Source organism: Falco cherrug, chromosome 8 (assembly GCF_023634085.1).
Source record: "Falco cherrug isolate bFalChe1 chromosome 8, bFalChe1.pri, whole genome shotgun sequence".
In the NCBI taxonomy this organism is placed as follows: domain Eukaryota; kingdom Metazoa; phylum Chordata; class Aves; order Falconiformes; family Falconidae; genus Falco; species Falco cherrug.
Window position 1 is genome coordinate 19561364 of NC_073704.1, and position 18301 is coordinate 19579664.

General features: G+C 39.3%; 1 protein-coding gene across 5 annotated transcripts in view; it reads left to right on the forward strand.

The window, feature by feature from the left end:
* The first annotated feature begins 6753 nt into the window (after positions 1 to 6753).
* GPR155 (G protein-coupled receptor 155) overlaps positions 6754 to 18301 on the forward strand; it is a 30263-nt gene continuing 18715 nt past the window's right edge. Inside the window, exons 1-4 of one of the 5 annotated variants that reach the window (XM_055719154.1) lie at positions 6760 to 7334; positions 8551 to 8661; positions 10593 to 12587; positions 13387 to 13892. In XM_055719154.1, coding sequence (XP_055575129.1) covers positions 13400 to 13892 — 493 coding nt within the window. In that variant the 5' untranslated portion in view covers positions 6760 to 7334; positions 8551 to 8661; positions 10593 to 12587; positions 13387 to 13399. Of the gene's footprint in view, positions 7335 to 8550; positions 8662 to 8691; positions 12588 to 13386; positions 13893 to 18301 lie in introns of those variants that run through there. The other 4 variants (XM_027810743.2, XM_027810746.2, XM_005442904.4 and 1 more) reach the window with 4 other exon arrangements.

The window sequence follows — 18301 nt, forward strand, 5'->3', positions numbered from 1 at the left end:
GCAGCGTGCTATTAGACCTAAACAAATAAAGTCTTCAACAAATAAAGTTTAACTGCAGCTGGTGAAGAAGTAAAAATTAAAGCAAAATACCTTTTTTATTGAAGATGTCAGGTGGAAGTAACAGATAGTTGTAAGAAAGCCACACTGACAGTGTTGCAGTCTTAAAACCAGTATTTACTCAAATATTTAACAGAAGAAATAAATTCCTTTGTATTGTGAGTCAAAGAAACAGAAAACACAATCAGTCTGGGAATCTATAGGAAATTAAAATATTGGCTATGAATTAATTGAAATGCCAAACTGCTGAACATAACCAGGAAAAGGTATGAGGAACAAACAATGTCAAGGAAGAATCTGTAGGTTACAGAGGGAGAAATATGAAAAAAGTATAGGTACAGTAGCTTTATGCAGAATTCAGGAACAAGGGGGTGTATTAATATGGTCCTGTGACAAAGTAATAGAAATGATTGAATGCTATAGCAGTGGTGAAATGAAGAATTAAATGAACAAAAACTACTGGATTTCTGCTAAAGGAGACAATACACTGCAATCAATACATTTGGTATGTTTAATGTTTAAACTGTGTTCATGTAAGTAATAAATGGTGGTTTGAAAGATGGTGGGATATGAAGTAATGGAAACTTAGTAAGTGAAGAGAACTTGCAGAGATTTGGGTCATATTCTGAAAATGTTTCCCCAGCTTTTAACTTTTGATGCTAAAATTGTTTTTTTGTGGTTTGGTTGTTTGTTTTGTGTGTGTGTGTTTGTGTTTCTTTACTAATCAGCTGCTTGCTGAATAAGCAACAGGTGCAGCAGATCACATCAGAAACAGTTTATTTAATCAGTGCAGCTTGCTTTCCTACAGTTTTCCTGAGCAAAGCAGCATTTACCATCTTGTGTGCAACACTGCTAACTTTTTGTTGTTGCTCTGGAGGAACTGGGCTGAGTATGAGTAGTCTTACAGCAAATGAGCAGTAAGAGTACTGAGAACCTGTAAGTAACAAGCTGCCTAATCAAAATGAATGAATGAGTTTTCTTAGATCAAGAAAAAGCTGTAACTTTTATACCCTGTTCTTAATAATTTCACCATATGCTGTTAGTCATGTGGGTATATGAAATGTAAAAAAATATTTTAAATTTCTACATACAGTAGATACTTTTCTAACCATAATATGAGGTAAGTGGGACAAGACTTGATAATTGCTTTCCAGATAAAGCATTTGAAACAGCTATGCTAAAACAGCAATTTCTTTGTGTGACTTTCACAGGATTTTCTTCCCCAGTCAGACTTGTTAACTCATCTTTGAGTACTTGTATTTGATTTCAGAAAATTTACCTTTTTTGCTGAGCCAAGTAACAAATTGATACCATCACACACCAATGACTGAATTTATACATTTAGGAGGTCTCTGCAATGTTGCTTTGCCTCCGCCGAAAGCAGTTTCAGAAAAAGCTCATAGTATTGAAATCATATGTTCAGTGCAATCTAATTTGAACTTTTTTCTTTACTTTTTGCCTTAGGGAAGTGAACTTCACCATGCATGATGTTTACTGCACTTGCTTATAAGAGCAGTCCATTTCAACAGACCAGAACATACGTAACCATTGCTGAAGTTTTAGTCTGACTTTCTGCAAGCTGCTCATATTGGCTTCGTGTGTTTTCTTTTGGCAGATACAGTATTTTGAAGACTATAATTGCACCTACAGCTCTGTGCCATAAGAGTAACACGTGCCCTTGTCTTGGCCACAGAACAATGTGGGAGTGAGTATGGTACAGTAAATGTGGACTTTGCAAAACCAGCTCGAATGTACACATTGTCTTACAAAAGATACTATCCCAAAAATACCAATTAAGTTCTCATAGCCAACATGGATAATGAGAGGTACCACTGTGAAATTCTAGATGAGCAGATAAATGGCTTTCTTGAGAAGGAAGATGTTTTACAAAAGTGTTCCAAGGTAATCAAAGTGAACGTAAACATCTAGTGAATCTCTCATAATTTCTGCATTAACAGGTTTCAAGCTTATGGGTAACAGCATCTGGCTAGGTATTCTCGCAGCCTCTGGGTTAGATTGCTCTTAAAGGACACAGATGATGGATTTTTCATGGTGTTTAAGCTGCAAAACTTTGGGAAATTCTTTCATGGGACCATTAAGTTCTTTCCTTTTGATTCTCTTCAGAGAAGAAATCCAGGGGCCTATTGCTTGTCTACAGATTAATTTTTCTCGGGTTTCCCTTGTTGCTTAACTGCCTCATCAAACATAGGTATATTGTAAGCTGTAGTTTATTTTCCAGTAAGCATGTAAGTCAGTGTAAGTGATCGGACACATCTAGATACAGATAAGCACTTCATATTCTTCCTATACATCCTACACACAACTGCAAGAGAATAGATATTAGAAACCAACAAGATTTCCAAATCCTGCACTACATTTTTATATAACCAAAGTTAAACATGCATTTTCAAATGGAGTCAGCTAAGAAAATTTAACAGAGGATGAGCACAGGTGCATTATATTGTCCATTTACTTTTTAAGCAATGAACAGCACGAGAATAGTACTTTTTCCAGTACTAGAGTTACAGGGCCATGTTGTCTGTAGGTGTAACTCCAGTTCTCATAAAATTTGGCTTGTTGTCAATAACCGAGGAGCATTGAGTAAGTATTTTTCCTGTGGCTGAATATAAGATTACCTAAGAAGCGCTAGTCTCTCCACCCATTGTTGTAATTACTGTGTTAGTAAGATATTTAGACTTTGCCATGCTGTTGAAAACTAGGTGCACAGCTGTCTGGAAATTGCACTGAGGTTGTACGTGTAGATTTCCAGACAGATTTCCTCCTGATGTATTTGCCAACATTCTTGCTGTCCGCTCATCCTCTGTATTCTTATTTCTGACCGTTCTTGGAAAAGTCACTTTTTTTGTAATATCCTCCTGAGAGTTCTTTAGAGATGTTGGTGCTACATTTTCAATTGATAGTCCTGCCCTGAAGCTCACCTGACACTTCCTATTGTAAGGCAGCATTGTTTTTCAGTTACCATACCCTAAGGATTTGGCTACAACTTCCATGCTAGCTCTCTGACTCTTTCTAGGGGGGGGGGGAAACAAACAAACAGAAAACAAAAAAACCAACAACAACAAAAAAACACCCCCAAAAAAACCCCCAACACCATTACTTTTAGTATTTTCAGAAACCAACTGGAGAAATGTACTGGCTTACAGTAAATTATTGAGGGCTTTTCTTTGGAATACTCCAGCGTTTCAGGCTTTGCAACAAGCACTTGCAGTTTACTGGTAAGGTACCCTTCACATCAAGTACAAAGATATGTTTGTGATCCCCTGAAAATAAGTCCAAGTTGGCTCAGTTGTATGCTTTTGAAAAAAATGTTTGTATGTGGTAACCGCTAGGTTTTAAAAGCTAAATTATCTGAAGCCTGTTCTCATTGAGAGAGTTAATCCTCTTGTAGCTCCTGTGTGGGGCCAGTCTGTGTGTGTGTGTGTAATTGTCGTAGGTAAATGAGTATGATGAAAGCCATGGGTCAGCAGGATGGCTCATGTAATTGTTGCTCCAGCTGCTTTTTACTGGTTGAGCTGTTGCCCAGATCAAAAAGCAGGAACTGTCTTTCCCATACGCTCAGTTGGCACATAAGTGAATGGAAACATCCTATCTGAATGAAAGCAGAAGAAAAATCAAGGGGGAAAGTAGTTCATGATTATGTAATGGGTGGTACAGGAATGTTCAAGAGGATCAAAGTAAGATTTTTGGGAAAAAACTTCCAATTTTAAGTTTATTTACTAGCTATTGGAAAGCTTGGCTTTGGAACACTGGTAATGGTGTTTTCTGTGATCAACAGTTAAACTGCCGAAGTTGAGTTGTCAGTGGCAGTGGGTAGCTGTGATCAAGAGCTGATGGACTGTATAAATCTGTCCTCAGTAGTCTTTAGACAAAAAACTTGCCTCTCCCATATATTAGTCATACTGTTATAGCTATGGCCATTGGTAGTTCAAATGTTGGGGGTTTTATTAATGCAGAGTGGCTTTTCGACATTTCTGTGGGTTGGATGAAACTGGTGAACTGGAGTCCATGACTGTCACCCTTAGTTTACAAAGATCTTAAAAAAAAAAAAAAAAAAAAAAAGAAAAGAAAGAGTTAATTCTGTTATAAATCCAGGTGCTGCAACACAAAGGGGCTCCACCCAAAACAAAGGTCCACTCAAGGCCAGAGAAGAACACGTGGCTCAAAGAAACAGTGTACAGAGCTTTGATTAAGTATTGGGGGAGCAAAGAGGAGGTGTCAAACACCGAGGAGATACTGTCCTTTGCTCTTCCTGGAAAGCAGGACTTTGTACAGCCATTGGGAATGTGCAGGAGTATCCTATCCTGAGTATTCAGTACTGTATTAGAAAGGATTCTTGATTCCAACGTTACATTATCATTGCTAATCATCCAGGTCAAAAGATGCTAACAAAGTGTGTTTCTAACAGTTCCCAACCAAGTGGAGAACTGGTCCTGTAATCCAGTGTTTTAGTTACTCATGGTGCTGTTTTTGTGGTGGAGTCTGGTTAATAAAGATTTCATGTTTCTTAACAGGGTACGGGGTCAGACCCTAGCGCTCTTCTCTGTTCATCTCCAATATGGCTGCATCTCAGTGACAGATAGTTGCTAGGCTGCTTGTAATATGTTTTAAAAACTTAAAATCTTCAGGAGGAAATATGCCATATGAAGTCCTAATTATTTATTTCCATGCATATCATTTTCCCTTGCCTTTTCATAGCAGCTATAATTCACACAACTTTTTAAAAATAATCAATCTAAATATAATTTTACTATATTTTTACTACTTTTTATCTAATCATGTGCCTTTGGTACTACAGTTTCATACTTTTGAGTATTTCCATTCCTCGGCGTTCCCCAAAAGAAAACACAAGACTTGGGCCAAGTGCACTTTCCTGATCTAGAAGTGTGTACATGCTAGAGCTGAAATGGAAATACAGCCCTCTGCTGTAACTGCTCATCCCCTGGAAAATCGCGCTGTTGCTCGGCGGATATCAATAGCAATCAATGAGCAGCCTATCCAGCCAAATCTATGCACTGAAGGATGATCATATTTTAAATACTTTATTAAATGCTGAATCACTAGTGATCTTTATAAGAGGAAGAAAGGAGTTTGAGAGAAGGGAAGGCATAAATTCTTGCCAAGATTTCTTAGTACAGTCTAGTATGCCTCCCTTGCTACTCCCCAGAGCGTGTCCCTCTGAGGCACATCACTTCTATAGGGAAGAGTGCAAGGCAGAAAGCCAAAAAATCTGAAAGATCCCATTATACTGTACTTCCAAAACCTAAACCAAAACAGTTTAAAAGCAGCCTTTGTCAGGTGCCAAACAGAGAAACTTTAATATTGAATAAATTGACAAAAGAGTCGTCTTTATTAGTACTTGCATCAAAAAAAGTCTCACCCTAATGTTATGGCAAGTGAACATTACCCAACAGGCTGTACCACCTTCCAGCCGTAAAGGTCCATTTGTTGGCAAGGGTGCAACCCCTTGCTGATCTGTTGGTTGGGCTGTGTTGGCTCAGCGTAAGGACAAGATGGGGACTGGAATGAGAGGCAGAGAGGAGGCAGGCACTGCCTTCTGCATCAGCGTGGCCACTAAATATCTGTTGGGGTTTCTGTTACGTGAATACATTTTTAATGCAGCAACATAAAAATTAACTCATTAAGCGTCAGTACATTTAAATTACAATAAAAGCAGACATACAGTATCAACAATATAGTACCTTCTAAAAGTTTCCAACAGTCATTTTTATCCCCACAAGTTACTATCTCCATCTGCATTATTTGTGGGATTTTCTTAACCCTTTCCTGGCCTCTCATGTAATTCCCTTAAGCGTTATTTTTGTTGTTACTACTGATACTACTTTTCTTACTATATATTACCTCATGTGTTTCTGTTAAGTATTTTGACAGTAGATTATAAACTGAACTAAGGGTGAATTTATTAGATCATATCTGAGACAGCACTTCATAAATTGTCAATCACATACTTTTTTTTTTTTTTTTTTTTTTTTTTGAGATAGTTCTCCCTTCCCCTCTGTTTAGGTCTCCTCCAGACGTTACATGAGAGGGGAAGAGGAAAGGTGCTTTTTTGGCTTGAAGTTCCCAGTTTGGAGGGGGAAAGTACAAAGCATGCCGACTCTGGATGGCGTGTCTGCCAGGAAAGCTCACTTACTCCAGTCAGGAGGCCTACTGCCTGAGTCTGCCTCGCTTCACAAGTAGGATAAGCTGGTTTGTGTCTTTGTTGTGGAAGAAAGTATACAACAGACAGAATTTCACACTTGCTGTCTTTGTGGCAAGCAATATCTGGCTTTGTTCCTAGCAAATGGGCAGCTCGAACTGCTGTGTCCTCAATCATATTAGGAACGGGAAGCTGTGAGAAAGCTGCATTCTTCTTTTTGGCAAGAAAATCTTTGGCCGTTACCAGCTTTTAGTTTTTACTGGGGAAATGGCTGTCAGACCAGCCTTGAGGAACCGATGCCCTGTGGAAAACGTGGCTTTTTGTTTCAGGTTTTGTTTCTAAGCGCTCTTAACAGCTGAGAAAGTTGAAATTCGTGTAGAAAGGTGGGGGAGCAGGGCTGCGAGTGGGCTGGAAGCCAGCCCCGCTATCGGCCACGCCGAGCTGGGCCGGCAGCCCTGCCCCGGGCAGATAGGTGCCGGCCGGCCCCGCGCTGGCCTCCGCTGCAGTCGGGACTGCCCTCTGCCCCACGCCCCCTCAGCGCCCCGCCATCACACCGGGGGCTGGGCCCGGCCGAGGGCAGGCGGCGGCAGCTCGGTCTGCCCCGGGGAGAAGCCGGGGGCGGCAGGGGCTTGTTCCGCTCCCGCCAGGGAAGGCGGCTCCCGAGGGCGGGAGAAGCCCGCGGGGTGAAGGACGCGGCGGCGGCACGCCGCTCCGCGCTGCCCGCCCGCCGGCGGAGGGCCTCGCCCGGCGGCAGAGCGGCCCGGCCGCGCGCCGCCGCCATCTTGCGGCTGATCCCTCCCCCCCGCCGCCGTCCGCCGCAGCCCCGCGCCCCTGCCCGCCCGCGGGCCCTGCACGGCGTGGCCGGGCGGCGGCCCGGACCTGGCCTGCGGCGGTGGGGGCGGCCCCCAGGGCGGAGGCCCCGCCGGGTGCTGAGCAGGCTGCGGCCGCTGGCGGGGCGGGCCGGGGCGGGCCAGGCCGAGCCAGCCCACCCTTTCTGGGGCCCGGTACCGGCGGCCTCGGCCTAGAGAGGTTCTCACCTTGGCTGAGTACAAACCCTCTATACGTACCCTTGTGCGGAGGCGCCTACCAAAAAAGCTAAGTAAGTAATCTGCCCGCTCCTTCCCCCGACTTGTCTTTATTTTCTGATGACACAGCTGTCACGCAGGACAGGGCTGGTATTTTTCTCTCGCGCGCCTGTTTCTGAGTGACAATGCTGTGTGCTCGCGGCTGAGGTGACAGCGGAGAGCAGCGCAGTGATGGGCAAGAAAGGGGCAGGCAGGAGGCGTTTGTTTTGTCGTGGCTTTCTCCCTGTAATTCGAAGGATATTTCATCCCTATTGGGCAAGTGGGGTGCTTTTTAAGGGGTGCTGACAATAAAATATAACCTGTCTTTTGAAAAATGCTTTGTTTTGTGCTTCAAAAGTACATACCTATCTGTTGACAGGCCCTAAGGTGAGCCTAATTGAAAATTAAGGCGAGGTGTGTTTTCCTTTTCTTTTTCTGACTTGCCATTTTTGTATTGGCAACTGTTGCTTCGTTTGGTCTTGTCTGAACACCCACACTGACAAATTTTTACATAGCTGTAAGTGCTGCTGTTATGAGCTCTGCCCGCATGTGCTCAGGGCAGGCCTGGGCTTTGCCCAGCTTCCCCTGCCTCTGCGCTGTCCAGGTGCTTTCTTGTAGTGACAGAACAGGAAAAAAAAAAGAAAAAGGAAATGTGGTTTTGAAAAACAACTGCTTAGAGAGGCTTAAGGTCTGATATTTCTTGTGGCATTGCCCAGATTTCAAGCTAGGGGTCTCCCACTTCTTGAGTTAATTGCTGTTAGAATGTTGTCCTCTCTCTGCTTAGCCCAGTGAAGAGAAAAATAAAAATTGCGGTTAACTTGCAAGAATAGGAACTGCGGTAATCACTTCTTCTCACTTCATTTTATCATTGTAACTCTCTAAAATTGCTTCCTGTTTGACTTACTGTACAAACTTTTACATGAAAACGCGTATGGTGTATTCTTATCTGAGCTGAGGATAAGGTGCTGTAGCTGCCACAAGTAGTAACTCTTACTGCCCTGATTCCACTTTCAGCCTTCTAAGTAAAATAATGTGTCATCCTTCAGATGTTTCTGCATTGCATTAAAGTAGTAAATGAGGTCATGTTGTGGGATATAATTTACAAACAATGTGCACAGCCTTGCCAGTGTCACCAGGACTGTCCTGAGAGTGATTATCCACTGAAAGCTTGAGAGTGAGAGACCAGAGAGGATTCACATTGAGCTCGTCTCTTCTATTCTGTCATATTGTCTTTGACTTTCATTAAAAAAGATGAAAGGGATTTTCCTGCTGGAAAAAGAGGCAACTGCTCTATTTCAGTACTCAGAGAAGAACCTGATGTTGCTTAAATCACAGCTGCTGGAGAATTGAGTTTCTGGTCTGGTAAGTTTTAACACTTTACAAATATTGACAACCTACAAGAGAAGTGGGCAAATATCAGTGCTCCAGTTTGTTTCAAGGGATTTGTAAACAGCAGTTGTTCCTTGCTCTTTGTCTAATGTTGGTCTTCATACCAGGCTTCCTCTTGGGCTAGCTGTACTGTCCTTCCTTACAAATGGAAACTGACAGTCTGGCTGCAAGCAGCTATGCTTGACACAATCGTCAGCAGATAAAACAGTGTTATTCCTAAAAGCTTTGTCTTTATTGGCCTGCAGTTCCCAACAATGCAGCTGCGGCTGAGTTTTGAAGGATTCAATCTCAATCCTCAGTCCCTGAAGGGACTATGTCCTATGGAGTCAAAGCTAAGTGCTTTCCTTTGGAGCGGTTATATTTCCTTATTTTAGTGTCATTTCAGTAGCTGATTTGTTACATCTACTGTAAGAAGAGATGAGTTTCTGTGTAGAATATGTAAGATTTTGTTTTTGCATCAGATCAGTGTCTTTGATTTCATTAAGAACTGTGAATCGAAGACATTTTTGCTCCTGTGAGATGTTAGTGTGAGTGAAGCCCCAGGTGTGATAAGGCTGAATGTTAAATGTGAGATTAGTCATTACATAATCTCATAACAGTAACGTAAATGCATGTATCCTATAGAGCAAAAGGGACTGAGAGATGTATTCACTGTGTTAAGCAGCATGCTGTGCAAGAGCTTGCACTTCTGGAAAATACCTACTGCTATGCAATAGGTAATCTGTGTTAAATGTGAATGTTTTGGGATGTGTGCATCCCTGGAGCTGAAGAGATGATCCACACTCAAAGCCACCTGAGGAGTGCCAGTAGCAGCTTTTACTGTGATGTAGTTTCTCTCTTTGAAACTCAGGTGGTTCACCAAAATCAGACCAGACTGACTTTACAGTGTCCCTTGTAATGAAGTTTAAGGTGAAGATAGCCTAAAGGAAGGCTGCAGGAGTATTTGTGGCACTTTACAAAAGATGACTGAAGGATGTGTGGGTGTATATCCATGTTGGTTTTGATCTAGTAAGGAAGATACAGGATTTCGCACATGCTACTGACTGCTACAACTAAAGAGTCAGTCTTCTGCATATTTATTTAACTCCTGAATTATAAACTGGGGACAAGGGCATTTCTGTATTTTGTAGTGATTTTATGAGGAGAAATAATTTTACTACAGAGGGAAGAGAAGTGTTTAATTTAGGCATAATTTTGGTTTAAAAGTATGGGCTTGTGTACCTATTATGATAGACTTGCCAGTGCAGGCTTAGTCTGTGCAAGCAAAAAGCCTGGATAGCTTAAACCACTCTTCAGGAGAGAAAGAGAGGAAGGAGATGTTATAGTGATACAGTCCTTCCCACTATATAACTCTATGTAGAGTATAGCTTTTGTGAGTAAGAATATCAGAAAATAAATTTTGTCATTAGTATTGACATGGTAAAAAAGATACAGCCTTGGATAGGAAGGTACAGGGGATGAGAAGAAATGGTAGAACCTAGGGATAGATACAGCCAGAATAGATTTCCGCTACAGAACAAATGTTGCGTTTGGTTTAAAAAGCTTCATGTTTATCTTATTGCTGAAAAAAAAAATATACTTCAGCAGAGCACTGAGTAGGTTGAACATGTTGCATTGCCAAGAGCCTTACCTGTCTGCAGTGCTGCAAGCTTGAAAAATTTGAGGTGGAGCTATGCCAGAAACCTGCTTTTCACCTTGCAGCTAGTGTAGAATGTAGCTGGCTTCTTTCAAGAATTCAATGTTGGAAATGTCTCTGATCCTCTTTTGGGCATTTTGCAAATCCCAACAACTTCCTTAAGGTTTGCTGCTGGAAGAAATGGTTTATTGTCTGCTTTATTTATTGCAAGTTTTTCCATCGTTCTGTAGTAGATAATGCTTTGAGCTCCTTGTTCAAATACATCTAGGTGATCATATCATCTATAACATAAGAAAAATACGTTTAAAATAAGTCCTACTGGAGTGAGTCTCATTTTACTTGGGAGAAGAGAGAGCCAAAGCTACTTGACAGATTTGGGTGATGCAGCTGCTCAGTCCAGATAAATTGTAACACCAGCATTGTAGGAGTGCTTACTAAAAGCCTCAGGCATAAATAAATGTCATGAGTCAAAGAGTTTATGCTACATGTGAATAAGTGTATGCTGGATGCAAGGATGTGAAATAGAGCATACAAGTTCTCACCCTTGTTCTGACTTGGTTTACTTGCTTATTTACCTGAGTGTTAGGAGTTCTCGATTCCCTACGGATAGGATACAAAGAGGATAGGAAGATTCTTAAACCAATTGATTTGCACAGGTGTGCTGTACAAAGCACTGGTTTGGGAATTGAAAATCTCAGCTTTGCCACTGATATGTTAAATGGCTTAAGGCAAATCAGGTTGGTCTTGACTTAGTTTCTGTCTCTAGAAAGTGGGTAAGTTGCCTTGATTTCCTTTAAATCCAGAGTACTTTAGGATTTACTCATGTCAAAATTTTATGTATAGAGTTAGCTAATGGGCTGCACATATTTTGGAGCTGTATTACCAAAGCTGTGTTTGTTTGGCAAGACCTTGCTGTTGACCAATTAATATTTGTGTTTGATGTCCACTCTATTCTCTGATTTGCAGACTTTACATGTCTACTTGCAGATAGAACCTGCTATGTTATAGTCAGCCCTTTCAAAGGGCATCACTGGTAACAAGCGAAGATCAGGAGTCACAGGATGTATCTGTTAGACATAAATACTTAATCAAATGTATACTGTTACGGGCCTGAAGAATTGTATGTAGGAATATGGGTAAGCAGTTGCATAATGAATTAGATCATTGGCCACTGTGTCATATGTCGATCCCTTGCTAACTGGAAAGTGCATCATTAGCATGTGATACTGAAACATTGGGAGAGGTCAAAGTTGCACAAAGCAAGGTACAGGCTTGAAGGGTGATCTGATGATTTGATCTCTAAATCTTTCTTGAAGGTAGAGAGGGCCCTGCCAAGTGTTTTTGTGCCAGAGTGGACAAGCTATGATTCTTGGTCAAATTTATCTTCCTTGCCTGGTGCTCAGTTCTTATAAAGGCTGTTCTTCTTGTTATTCTGTAATAGATTAAGAAGGTATAAATTTATACTGTAAAAGAATATGAAAGCAAGGGGATTTTGATGTGTGTAGAATGAGTCTGTAGAAGAATGTACAAAAAAAGAACTGATACTGATAGACTATGAAGATTTTCCTTTCAACAGTTATCAATGAATGCGAGTTCAGTAGGTTTGCATTTCCCACAAAATTAGAGGATTTTGTAACCTTTGTGGCTTGCCTTTAGCAAAATAGTTACATGGCACAGCATAACTGAGGAACATCTTTTTTGGGAGAATAAGAGGACAGTTTCAGGCTCATTTGACTTGAATTGACAGCAGGATATTCACAAAAGAGATCTTGGAGACAGGCTGAAATAATAGTTTTAACAGATGCTAAGTGTGGATTAGAAAGAGAGATCTGTGAGTCATCTGTTTATAATTGAATAAGTGCTTATGAAAATACACAGGCAGAGCACGTAGGGAGACAATAGCAGAATAAGGAAGGAGCCCTATTAGCACCCACAGAAATTTAGAGAGATCCTCCCATGTAAATGTTATAGGAACAAGTAGAGGTGGGAGGACAATTAGGAGGTGCTGGAATTACAGATATGGGAAAGGCAAAATTTCAAGAAGAGGATGATTATGATAAAGGTGTGTGATGGTCACAAGGGGTGAAGATGAAACACCAGTTCTTAGAGTTTAAGGAGGTTTTGGCCTCTCGGGATTTTGGTAAGAGTTGTTTCAGGAGAAGAACCTGGATTAAATAAGATCTAAATATGCAGGTAAAGGGAGACTCCTGAGCATGCATAAAACTGAGCATGTGGAAGCTGAGGTGAACAGCAGTAGTTAAAGGTAAGTCAAAGATGGGATTTTAATATTGAGGGTTTAAAGTGTATTTTTATTGTGAAGGAAAAAGAACCAAGTAGGACATGATTTAGGGAGGACTGAGACAAGATATCCTGGGGTGAACAAAAGGACTTAGAAAAGAAAACTAAAAATTTGAGCATTGAAAACAAAGAGTATGTGAGAATTGTAGTTGGGAATTGACAGTGAGCTGAGGAGTTGAGGAAGGTTTCAAGCTGCTGGTGAGTCTGTAAAGAGTCTTGTGCTTTTCTGTTAGAAATAAATAGGCTTGTAATGATAGTCCAGGAAACCGGGGAATATATGCTGAGAATTTAGTAATTGCTGTTTTCTGAAACAATGACTGGAAAGTGCTGAAGGGTTGTAATTTATTTTAAATGCTGTTTAATAATTATTAATTTAATTAATTAATGTTTAATAATTAATATTTAGAATAATAACAAAATAATCCTTGTTGTATTTCCTTTCCTTCCAACAGATTTTTTGCTTTTTGGATGCTCAATCTATGTTTAGTTTTAATATTTCAGTGTTACCCTCAAATTTCTTTGTGGATTTTTAGCCTCTTATCAGTTGTCTTGTTGCATGTGTGGACTAGTGAGAAAAAGATGTATGGAATGATTTTTCAGCATTCTTCTTTCTCAGAGTTGTTTCTCTTTAGCTACTTGCTATTTGTCTCATTATTTATATGTAATGCACTTGTAAACTCTTCTGTCAGCAAGCCTAATACCATAAACATTTACAAACACAGTTTTGGAAGTTAATAAATAAATACTTTATGTTTCTTTGACAGATGAGATCATTTCATGTTCCTTTTTTGGAAGAGGTGGTCAAAGGAAATGGATAGCTATTCAGACTTCAATGCAAAGAACCTCTCATCTTCAGCCAATATGTCTGTTTCTTTGCCTGGACAAGTTGGACTCAATAACACCAGCGGTACTCCTTCTATGTCAATAAGCAGGCTTTTCCCAGCCCTGTTAGAGTGCTTTGGAATAATTCTTTGTGGCTACATAGCTGGAAGAGCCAACATTATCACATCAACTCAGGCCAAAGGACTCGGAAATTTTGTGTCCCGTTTTGCACTCCCAGCTCTACTGTTCAAAAACATGGTGGTACTTAACTTTTCTGATGTGAATTGGTCCTTCCTGTACAGTATTTTAGTTGCGAAAGCTGCTGTGTTTTTCTTAGTCTGTGTTTTAACATTATTGGTAGCCAATCCTGAGAATCGATTTAGCAAAGCAGGTTTGTTCCCTATTTTTGCTACACAAAGCAATGACTTTGCACTGGGATATCCAATCGGTAAGTATGCTTTCTTCTTTAAAATTATTTTTCAGTGTCCTAGACATGTTTGCTTTTTTTTTTCCATACTTTGAAATTGACTTCTGAACTGAAGTTATAAGCTATTGAAGTTATTTCCCAAGTCACATTTCTTGACCTCAGACCTTGTACTTTTTAGTAAGGGAAGAAAACTGTCAGCTGGTATGAATGAAACAGAATTGTAAACAATCCAGCTACCATTGTCTGTACATCTTGGTATATTTAAGTAAACTAGATTTAAAAAAAAAAAGGAATAAAAATTCAAAATTGTTGTAAATCACCTTACACTTACTGCAGGCACTTTTCCTTATGGGAAGTTGCCAGAGTTGCCATTAAGACCAAAATTTCTTGCTTTGCAAAGTATGAGCCTGTACCTGTGGCCTCTGAAATAGCTGTAGTGGGTTTTTTACTGATTTGGCATTACTTCTTGGTTTAGGTCAAAGAAAACTTCTAGCCATAACGTTGGTGCCTACTGGTTGTGAAGTGTGTATGACAAACTTTGAATCTGTTCTGAAGAAACTTCTGATTTTTGTGCTACTTTACATAATTTATATAGTCAATTGTGTTTTATCCCATTATCTTTGTTCTATTGTGACCAGCAGACATGCTTTAGAATATAGTCTTCAAACAAGTCAGTCTTTTAAAAGCAAGATTGCTGCGTGATTTGTGGTAACTTGCATTTGTTTGTATCAAATCGGAATTTTATGCGGCTATGGTGCCATTCTCAGGACGTGTAACTAACCGCTGATCTAGTGGAGCTAAAAAAGAAACAAAGCATAAAGAGGCATTCAGAGTATAACTTGTATAACTGTGTACTCTTGTTCTTGTAAGCCTATATTCTGAATTCCAAGCAACATCAGTTATTAAACTTAATTTTATCCCAATCTGCAAGACTGTTATTTTCTTCCCTTTTGATAAGCAAGATTTTTTTTTTCCTTTATATAGGTTTTCTTAATGATATGTTAAATGTTTTTAGCCATGTGTACTGTGATACTTTGAAAGTGATCTGGAGTTGTAGCAGGCTTCTCCTACCTGCTACTGTCTGAATTGTGGTGCTTTTTACCTGTCCTGGGAGGCTTTTCTGTGCCAGCGTAGCTTTCAGTGGTGCCTCTTCCCAGGCTGACCCATGTGGCTGGTGTGGGAAAGAACACTGCAGGTATCAGGATCTTCAAAACACACCTCGAGTGGAAGCATTTGAAGAGGATGCTTGAACTGTTTTGTTTGTTTGCTACTCCCTGAAGAGAACATACTCTGTGACTCTCAAATTCTCTTCAGATCACCCTTATCATCTAGACAAGGTTAATAACAAAAAAAAAAAGCATTTTTGTGCTAGCAAAGCCAAAAGCAAGATATTTGATGACAGAATCGAGCATAAAATTACAAAAGAGAAGCTTAAACATGCAATTCCAGATTATATGTATAAAGTAGCTCTGTATTTTAGACTGCTTGAGGAGTTGGCAGTTTCTTTCTCCCTATTCCAGGGCAGCATGTTCAAGAGAATCTTGACTTTTTCTTTCTTACTTCAAATTTGCTGGATACATGTAAACTGTAGACAAAAGCAATTGTAAACTTTCTCTTCCTCAGATGAAAATACCCTGTTTCCCTCAGTTGAATCTCCTGAGATTTAGTTTTTGAGAGAAACCAGAAGCATAGCATAAATAGGGCTGTGAGAATTATGTCTTTGTTTCTTGGTACTGGATTAAAATGGCAGTTAGAGGTTTTCTTTTTTTTCCATTTTAAGGTTGTCTCAACATATTTCCATTGTATCCTTAAAACATTCTTTCTACTTTGAATTATTTTCTTGTCAGATTACATTTTTCTTCAAGTATTTTGTGATTTGTAAGATATGAATCTTATTTTTTCAGTGTACATTTTGGCCAAATTTGCAACACTTAGTTCATTAAGAGCTTTACTGGAATACTTAACCCAACAGTAACACTGTAGGCGCTTAAGGGTTGTTTTTTTCTTAGAGCTTTTTGTTTTCTTTTCTGTCCTTTCCCTTCTCCCATCCCCAAACTTCCACCAGTGTTTGGTTCATGCTGTCATGTGTGCAATCTTTTTACTGTTAGTGGCTTCTGTGAAGTGTTTGCAGGACTAGGCAACAAAGAACACCTTGCTTACAACTTTCATGTATGGTGATAGGTAGTGTTTTGAGCAAAACTTGATCTTTTAATGGAAATATATTTTTAAAGGCTGCCTCACTTGACATTTGTAAAGGAAAAAAAATCACTATCGACAAATCTGTGAATTCTAATAACAGTATTTTAAAAAGTAGGTTGAACTCCTAAGTAAATAAAAAACCGCCCTGAGTTTTCATCCCATGTAATTTCTTTAGTAACCACTATGCTATTTTTTTGCTGTTTAACAAAGATTTGCACATAGGAAAATCAAAATGCAGGCTACATTTTCAAAGATCACTACTCTGTTTTTCTCTAATCACTTATGACAGTTCTACACTACATATTAGAGTGAAAAACAACTGCTGTAGAGGCTTGCTGGCACCCTGATGTAGATAGAATTACTATGATAGAAAGCTTTGTCTGTTTGGTTTTATTAGTGGATGAGATGAGAGAACTCTGACAGAACAGCTTCATCTACTCCCTGGTGCTGTATTGTTAAAGCATAGGTGTAGCAGAAGTGTGGTGTGGTGATGGCTCAGTTACCACGACTTTAATGGTGCTAATTGTATTAAGCATGAAAAACTGGTGTGTGATGTATATGTAATTTTGGGCAGCTGGGATGTGAAGAATTGATTTTTTAAAAAAAATATTAAGATATCTTTGATTTCAACTTTTTGTTATGATCAGCAAGCAGAGACCCTGATTTAAATAAAAATTTTCATCAGAGGTGGAAGTTGTGGATTATTTTCACTGTTTTAATAATTCCTTAAGAGTGATTTCTTTTTTTTTTCACTCAGTAATCTACAATGGTTCCACTTTTCACTACCCAAAAAAAACCATTGTGACTTCATACATCAGTTGAAGTACTAACAGATCTTGATATATTGATAAGTATACCGTTTCAACTTGCCAAAAAATATTGATTTATTACATTTTTTTACTCAGGCATTTTTTACATGTGACTTGAGTTGTGTTTCATTAAAATGGGCATTTTGTATAAAGCAGCATAAAACCATCACACTAAGGTTTTAGGGTTTAGAAAAAAATTTACTTACATAAAGTGTCCAGCATGTTTAAAGTGGATTTATTTATCAGAATATATTTGTTTAAAACTGGCATGTTAACTGCAGTAACTAACCATAAACTTGTTAGTTCTGTTCAGCGGTTTATTCAGGATTTTAGAACAGGTGGCCCATGTATACATACTTTAATCATGTCCTGTAAGAGGGAAAGCACCATAATTTCCAATATATAAGAAAAGGAACTAAACTAATTGAGATAGTTTATTCAATCTAAAGAGGAGACTGTTTATAGTAAGTGCTGATTCAGCACTTAGTAGATCCTGTCATTCCAGATGCTTAAATAATTTGAAGGTATAAATCTTTTGGATTTTGAAAAACATAGACATGAGGGAAAACTTTTTCAGAAAAGAACAGGTTTAGTACATGGGGAAATGGAAATACCTCCAACAGTTGGCAGCTTAGTGATCTTAAATTTCATTTGGTACTTGGAGCGCTCTTATCCCATAGAAAGGTCTATTTATGCAATAGTGCTTCCTTTTTGTAGTATTCCTTGTAATGCAAGTAGAATTGCACCTGCATGTTAAGATGCTTCTGCCTGGGGAAGAATGTGTTTCGTTCTAACTAGGGTAGGAGAAGCTAAAATGGAAAGCATCACTTTGTATATCTTTGAAAATTATTTGAAATAACATTATAAGGCAGGTAAAAGCTAACACCCTACTTTAAAAGTATTAGGGTTTTTTCAGTTGACCTTAGAATGGAATCTTTTGTATCTTTCCAGATTCTTTTTCATGGTTTTTGAAGTGTTGTTAGCCCAAACTTGAAAGAAGCAGCACTTCTACTTTAACTCAGAGTATGGTAGTAGCAATGAAAACAAACATTGATGGTTTAAAATTCCTTGAGGGACCAGAACTACAGTGATGACTTGTCCTGAGTAGTCCCAGAGAATCAAGTAATAATTATGTGATAATATATTTTTTTAATTTGCTTGGTGCTTTGCTGTGTTGTGTTGAATCTGTGTAGAAGGTTCACAGGCTACTTACCTGCTGAAAACTGGTTAAATTCTGGAATGTTGCTCCTCATCTTAGTCTCACTTGTGTCCTGCAAAGGTGCATTTAATTCTCCACAACTCTTGTGTTTCTGTGGAGGAAAAGCAATTCAGAAAAAAAACCGCATTTTTTTCAGCATTTGGGATGACTCAAAGGGCACATGGGATTGTTATGTTGTTTTCTTTCCTTTTCTTTTAATATAA